The 7,320-nt window shown below is 61.3% G+C and overlaps 1 protein-coding gene across 1 annotated transcript in view; it reads right to left on the bottom strand.

The window, feature by feature from the left end:
- The window catches only part of BCORL1 (BCL6 corepressor like 1), a 20,829-nt gene that overhangs the window by 13,354 nt on the left and 155 nt on the right, over positions 1 to 7,320 (bottom strand). The window contains exons 2-3 of the mRNA XM_042886415.1: positions 7,020 to 7,025; positions 1,056 to 1,198 (exon numbers count right to left, since the gene is read on the bottom strand). Coding sequence (XP_042742349.1) covers positions 1,056 to 1,141 — 86 coding nt within the window. The 5' untranslated portion in view covers positions 1,142 to 1,198; positions 7,020 to 7,025. The remainder of the gene's footprint in view (positions 1 to 1,055; positions 1,199 to 7,019; positions 7,026 to 7,320) is intronic.

Raw genomic sequence — 7,320 nt, 5'->3', positions numbered from 1 at the left:
GAGCCGGCCCCAAGCTGCCCGGCCGTTCCCTGGCACGCGGCGGGGACCGACGCGGCCCGGGGCCCCGCACGCCCAGGCCTCGAGCCGGGGCGGGCCGCGGCCACGAGCCTCGCCGCCGGGCCGCGCCGGCTGTCCCGCGGCCCCGAAGGCGCCGCCGCCGCGCTGCCTCCGTCCCCGCCGCGTGCCAGGGAACGGCCGGGCAGCTTGGGGCCGGCTCGGAGGCGGCGGCGCCCCGGCCGTTCCGCCCTCCCCGAGGCCGAGGGCTGGGACAAAGCGCCGCCCGCCGCGACGCTGCGGGGCGTTCGTTAGGCGCGGGGGCAGCTCGGAGCGGTTTAGGGAAGGCAGCGCCATCCGCCAGCTCTTATCTGAGGGCTGCACGGCGGGGCTGAGGCACGGAGATGATCGCCGTCTGCTTTTCTGCCCCGCGAGAGAGCCTCAAGTCTCCCCTGTCCCGCCGCCCTGCCCGCCTGCTGGAGGCTTTGCTGCCAAAAGTCTCCGCTCCGGCAGCGGGGAGCGCTGCGCGCACTGCCTGCAAGCACCAAAACCCGCCTGCCTCCAGCAGTGCACAGCTCTGAGGAAGCTGCCGACCCGACCCGTTGGTTGTGAGAACGAGACCCCAAGGCGGCGGAAATGAGAGGCGATGGTGAGCCGTGGGACAGGCCAGGAACCGGCCTCGATCAATTCTGCCTCCCGGCCACTAATCCTCCCTAATCTCCTATTTGGTTGGTGGCATGTCACAACTCTCCCATCTAATCGTGCGCTCTGCGCTCACCCTCCTGGGTCACTGAAAGCTCTTCTTAGCAGCTTGGCTCACGGTGGGTCAAGCTCCTCTCCTCTCCTGACACTTAACAGCACAAGTGACGATGCCAACACCGTGTGCACAGTGCACCCATGTAGGCGCACACAGTTGGTGAGCACTCTGCAGAGCAACGGTCCTCATCCCCCAGCCTGAGTCACTGCTAAAATCAGCCACTCCAGCACCATTTCCATTCCTGCAGCCTCTCCCCATCCCTTCCTGCCCCTCCTGGGCCCACCGAGCCTCCCACGCACCTCACCTCTCCTCGTTGAGGCCACACATGCGAATCCGCTCTGTGCTGGTCCAGTTGTGCACCCCGCTATAGAGAGGTGCCGTAGAGATCATGACAGCTGCTCGTCACCAACCCGGGTCCTGCTGGGGCTCGAGGGGCCACTCTGCCTGCAGGGAGAAAAAAAATAAAAAGCATAAAGCAGAGAATTGGTGACTCTTGTAGGACGGTGGCATCCACATTTATCCTCAGCTCCATCGCCAGGAAGAGCGAGCACGACGCCTGAGATGCTCCACATCTGTCTGGAGGAGGACTGGAGGGAATAAACAGCGCCTCGGGATAGGATCTGCCCGTCCTCACACTAACCAACTTGATTGCCAAAGCCTCAGGCTACCTCGAGAGCTTCACACAGCCATTGGTGAAGCCGTGCTGCCCAGAGCTGGGGGTGCCCCGTTCCCGAGGTGCCCGAGGCCATGGGTGGGTCCTGGGCTGGAGGAGGCACCCAGCCCACAGTACAGGGGTTGGGACCGGGTGGGCATTGAGGTCCCTTCCAGCCCGGCCGTTCTGTGATCCTATGATCATCACACACACATACATCACTTTTACAAGACCCCCCTGCTTTTCTCCCCACCCCAGAGGTCTCCAGCGCAGGGCAACGAGCCCGGACAGAGCTGCAGCCAAGCGGACGGCTGTTAGAACGCTGACCCCTCCCCGAGGCTTCGCATTACGTTGATAAAGCAGGACGTGCCGGGCTCAGCGGGGAAAACCTCAAACGGGGAAGAAGCCGGGGGGGGGGGGATGCGAGAGGAGGGGGCGGAGGATTGCCAAGTGTGCCACCGACGTGTCATCCAGCGGGCGTCCCCTCAGTGCGCTGCGGAGGGGATGATGGTGTTCGGCGGTGTTACGGGTAGAAAACAGGAGGAAATCCAGAGACTTGCGAGCATCCGAGACGCACCGTCGGCGGGGTGGAGCTTTCGGGGGAGGATGTTACAGCCAATCGTGCGGCGCTGGGTGCTCGAGCATTAAGGCAGCTTTGCTGCTGGAGTCGTGTCAGGGAAAACGCGAGGAAGGAGGGAGGAGAGGATCCCCTGCGCTAAGCGGAGGGCGAGGTGGAAGCGAGGAGGAAGGACGGACCGCGAAGGGCAGAGATGCTGTCCAAGAGGTTCTCGATACAAAGGCATTCTGGACACACGAAGGAAAAGCTGGCAGGGGCACCGGGCGTCCTCGGTGCAGCGGTGAGAGCAGGGAGAGGCTAAAAGCAGCACGTCACCCCCAGCCTCGCTCGGCTGTCTTTGCCCTACCAAACTCCCGGGGACACGAGCTCTGGATGAGACCAGAAGCAGGATGCACGATGCTGAGATGAGTGCAGGGATGTACAGGCCGGGCTGAACGTGCCCTCTGAGCACAGCTGCTGCCAGATATCCCCTCCTCAGCCTGTGTGCCAACATCCAGAAACAGAACAGCAGGGCCATAGGAGAAACAGGGACAGGGCATTTTGCTTGCAAAAAAAAAAAAAAAAGAAAGTGACAGACAAATCCACACATATGAACACAGATCTGAGCAAAGCCGTGGAAACTGGGAGTCAGGATAAGAGGGGAACGTCCAGCCAAGGGCACAAGGCGCAGAGGGAGAAGGGCTGTGTGGTGGAAGGGGAGCAGGGCAGGTTCTAAGGCAGAGAGCAGGGTCATACCCAAAGAGAATGAGAGGTGGCTTGGAGCAGGAAGGGGAGGAGTCTTGCGATGCTTGGAGTGAAATGCAACATAAAGGAAATAGGGGAACAAACAATCTGTGGGGATTTCACCATCTTAGGCTAAACTGAAAGAAGGGCAGGAGGACGGTTCTGCCCCCGAGCACGGCGGTGGGGCTGATGGTTTGGGAGAGATGGAAAGGGAGCCACTGTGTGAGTGGGAAGGGGGCTGTGCAACGCGGGACAGGAGTTCAGAGAAGAGCTGGAGCATCAAAACAAGCACAGAGCGTGGTCTGAGAATAGGTCTGGTGAGGGAAAAGCAGGGACAAGGCGGTGTGGGGAGCGGGGAGGGATGGCACGTTTGGAGTGCTCAAGTAAGAGCTGGCGGACAGAGCAGGACGGCCACCAGAGGAGAGGCAGGAGAACAAGCACAGCCCCTGCTTCGTGAATTCTTGGCCTCTACCCTCTACGGACGACACGGGACACGTGCCAAAGGCATTCCACAGGGAGCCAGAAGGAACAGAAGAGAGAAAAAAAATACATCATGTTTTCAACTCGAGGAAAAGGAATTCAACATGGAGAGAATGACAGACGTGCTCTCCAACGCAAACGGGAGCGACCAGCGAAAGAGGAGCATCCTTCAGAGCACAGACAAGGGAAGATGTCTGAGAAACACGGGTAGGAGCAGCTGCAGTGTGCAATGGGCAGAGCAGGGCCAGGCACCTAAGGAGACCTTGAGTGGAGTCAACACAACCTCTCATCTGCACCAGCTCAGCTCAAAACGACTTTAAACGGCTGTAATTAAACTGGCAGAACCCCTGGAGAACGCAACTAAGGCATGCTTTCGTGTACCCTCGGAGCAGAAGGAACTACTGAAGCCCTTCTGTCCCCTCACTCCTTCCATTGGCAATGCAGGGTGAGCCCAACCTGGGAGCACATCTGTGTTTCAAACCAGTGCTGTGGGTTTCTTCCCTGCCTGCAAGGGTTTTAGCCCACAGCAGCTCCCAGATCGGGTTCACCAGGAGGGAGAGAGGGCGCAGCCTGGCACAGAATCCGTTTAATCCAGCACCTCTGCCAACAGAAGCGTATATGAAACCACAGCTTTATTTTGATGTAGCTAAATAGGTGCCCAGCCAATTCTAATTAACTCCAAAGAAAACGAGTTTAGAATGAAAGAAGACCATCAACATCCCATTCTGCTCGGAGAGAAGCTTGTTGCATGATACCAAAGCTCCTTCACATCTCCAAACAAAACATGCTCTGGAATTGCTGGTGAGAAAGGGGCTGAACACTGCTTCCAACAGCAAACCCTGCAAGAGATGCTCAATGAAACTAACACGGATGGATTACACTCACCAAGAGCAAAGGGGCTCTTTATTCCCTATGCCAAACCCCCTCACTGCCCTGCAGCTGGACAGGACACCACAGTGCAAACCAGTCTCCAGATCAGCACAGCAGAAGATGTCTCTGCTGCAGGAGAAGCATGCTCTGCTCAAGTCAGCACCTAGCTCACTGTGCCTGGCAGTCCCTTTGGATTCAGCCAAGACACAACTCTCTCCTCTGCAACACAGCCTGGAAACAACTTCCTTGAGATGAAGTTCTCTGGGAACAGATCCTTTCTAATAATCACCTATACAGAAATCCCCCTTCAGTGCCAGGACAACTGCAGCTGCAGCACAGGCCGAGCTGGTGGATGGTGGATGGGCTGCTCCCAGCTTCACCCATCGGCTCCCTGCAGCTGAGCCGAGCCTCCTGCACTGCCAGCAGCCCTGCTCCTCATCCTCTGCGATCTTGATTCGAGCTGCTTGGGCTGAGGTTTCCTAACACAGCTTGTGCCCCCCGCATGGCACTTCCCACCCTGGCGTTAGCACAGCAGAGGTGTGTGACAGCCACAGAGCACATGTGGCACCGCTGGCTCTGAGCACTCTGCGCTGCAGTGCCCGGTGCACCCATGCAGGAGGGAACGGAGCGGCTGCGTTTCCCCACTCCTCGTGCCAGCCTCTCCTTAACACTGTGAATGCATTCAGCTTTAGGCCAGTGGCAGCTTCACCCCTCAACAAGCTCCATCCTAAAATGGCTCAGATTTTGAGCCGCTCACCTTCCCTCTCCCTAACCCTACCACTGCAGCACAAGCTACGCGCCCACCGATCACCACCACCCTGCCTCAGCCAGGGAGGAGCCGACGGACACCAACACACCTCAGCGGTCCCCAAAACTCCCCCCGCAGGGCTGCCCCAAACCCAATCTCTGGGCAGGGCTGAGAGCTGCACAGCACCATTGAGCAAAGCCCTGGCGAGCCGCGATGCGCGGCGCTGACAGCAGCGGGGCTGTGAATTGCAGAGAGCTCCCCCGGGTGAGCAGCAGCAGCCCCACAAAGCCCCACAGAGCCCCGTGCTGAGCTTTGGGTTGCGGCGGTGCGAAGTTGGTGCGACGCAGACAAAGGGATGCAGCCAGATGGGGGCCGAGCACGGTGAAACGCCGCATAACTGGGACAGCGGCACGGAGGGAGGGAAGGGAAGAGGGAAAAGGGAAAAGGGAAGGAGCTTTTCCCTTCTGAGCACGCTGCACGAGTCCGGCACATCCCTCTGCAGCACGAAAGCAGGAGGACGCGGCTGCTGGTACCGGGAGCGCTGCGCAGCACGGCTGGCCAGGGGGCACTGTGGGCAGCCGGCGGGATGCACTTTGACCCTGGAAACACACCCAGGGAGACACCTTTGGAACACGATCCAGGAGAGGAGCAAAACGCAGAATGCCACTTTTTCCCACCCCGATGACTCAAAAACGTAAAGCAGTCCTGGATGCGGGGAACCCGGGAGGGACTCCCTGCCTGCACTGCATTCACCACGAACTGCTGCCATCGATGAGAGCCAAAGCAGTGGAGCTGCCCCTCGGCAGGGCAGGGACGGGCCGGGAGGAAGCGATGTGCATCCACGGGGACGGCCTCGCTCACTCCTGAGAGTTTGTTCACTTTGGCAATCTTCGTTGCCATTAGTAACAGGGGCGAGAAATTATATTTGCTTTTAGATGCGGTTGTCGGGCGTCCATTTGAGGTGCAGAGGTCTGGAGCCAAAGCTGCCCCTGGCGCCCCAGAGATGATTCAGCCCTAAGCAGCAGCTCAGAAAAAAACCCTTTCAAGAGAACTGCACGCAAAAAGAATTTAAAAAGAAAAACCAATCGTGATGGTCCTCTCCCAGGATCTACATGGGGCACCAACGGGAAAAAATAGGTGAGAAAAGCAACGAATTGTAGCAGGACTGAGCAGCAGCAGCAGTGTGGCACCATTGGCCAGCAGGGATCGGCTCAATGGGTACAAAGTACCGAGTGCAGCCCCGACCCCGCCGGGTTTGGGATCCCCCGGGCTGCGTGGAGCCCCGGAGCGCTGCGGTGCTGAGCCAGGCTTTGCTCAACGCATTTGCTTAAGCTGCTTTAAAGACACAGCAGCACCGCGAGTAATTATAGATACTCGGCGTGATGAATTGGGAGGGAAAAGGGAAAAAAAAAAAAAAGAAAGAAAGAAAGAGAGAGAGAGGAAAATAAAGAAAATCCATCCTCGTGTGGAATAAAATAAAGTTTGCTGCACGTCGGCTACTGCAAAATACAGCTGCTGGACAACAGCGAGCATCGCGCTGTCCCCGCGGCAGGAGCGGGTTTTTAAAGGGACGGGGAGAGAAAACGGCACGGAGGGGCTCGGGAATATCTGCAAAGAGACGTTAAAAGGCCCGCGTCGTGCACGGCACGGCGAGCAGCCCGGCCCTGCAGCACGGAGCCGCGGCCTCGCGGAGAGCCGACGGCTGACAGCGGTGCGGGACGCGGGGACGGCGGTGCCCCCGCAGCACCGACGGAGAACGGCGCTCCTCGGGAGCGGATGCTCGGAGAGAGCATAAACGGTGCCCTTCCCCGAGGGCTGCGCTCGGGCGAGGAGGCGGGGAGAGCCCTGCGAGCGGCGGTCGGGATGCAGGCTGCGGACACGGCGCCGGAGCTCCGCTCTGCCCGCCCGGCAGGAAGCGCCGCTCCGGTCCCGCCGCCGCCGCCGCCGCCGCCGCCGCGCACCTCGGGCACGGCCCCTCCCGCCCGGAGCCGCGGGGCCGCAGCGGGGGCAGCGCCGAAGCTCGGCCCCCACCCGCCCCACCCCGCACCGCCCCGCCGTTGGGGGGGGTCCGCCCGGGCACCCCTCGGCGCAGGCCCCGCCGCCGCTCAACAGTTGTTCCCCGAGGCCGCTCCCCGGGGCAGGGGCAGCCCCGGACGTGGGGCGCCGTCCCCGAGGAGGGCCCTTCCGCCACCGAGCGGGGCCGCGCCGCCACCGGGACTTTCCTCCGCGGCCACGCCGCCAAACTCCGCGCGGAGCGACCGCCGTCCCACCGCCACCGCCGCACCGCACCGCACCGCGAGAGCCGCGCCCCGCCCCGTTTGGCCCCGGGACCCCCCGGCAGCGGCAGGTGCCGCCGGTGTTCGGTGTGTCGGCGCCGGATCCTCCGCGCGGGGTCGGGCAGCGGCACGCGGCGCCGTCGCGGGGCACACGGAGCGGAGCGGCACCACCGCTGTCACCGCGCGCCGCCCCCGCCCGCCGCCGTCCCGCAGCGGGACGCTGCCAACCGCCCCCCCCCCCCC

The sequence above is a fragment of the Lagopus leucura genome, unplaced genomic scaffold (genome assembly GCF_019238085.1).
Source record: "Lagopus leucura isolate 7727_CA_CO unplaced genomic scaffold, USGS_WTPT01 Super-Scaffold_100057, whole genome shotgun sequence".
Taxonomy (NCBI): domain Eukaryota; kingdom Metazoa; phylum Chordata; class Aves; order Galliformes; family Phasianidae; genus Lagopus; species Lagopus leucura.
The sequence above is the reverse complement of the archived record's forward strand: the minus strand, read 5'-3'. Positions and strand labels throughout refer to the sequence as shown.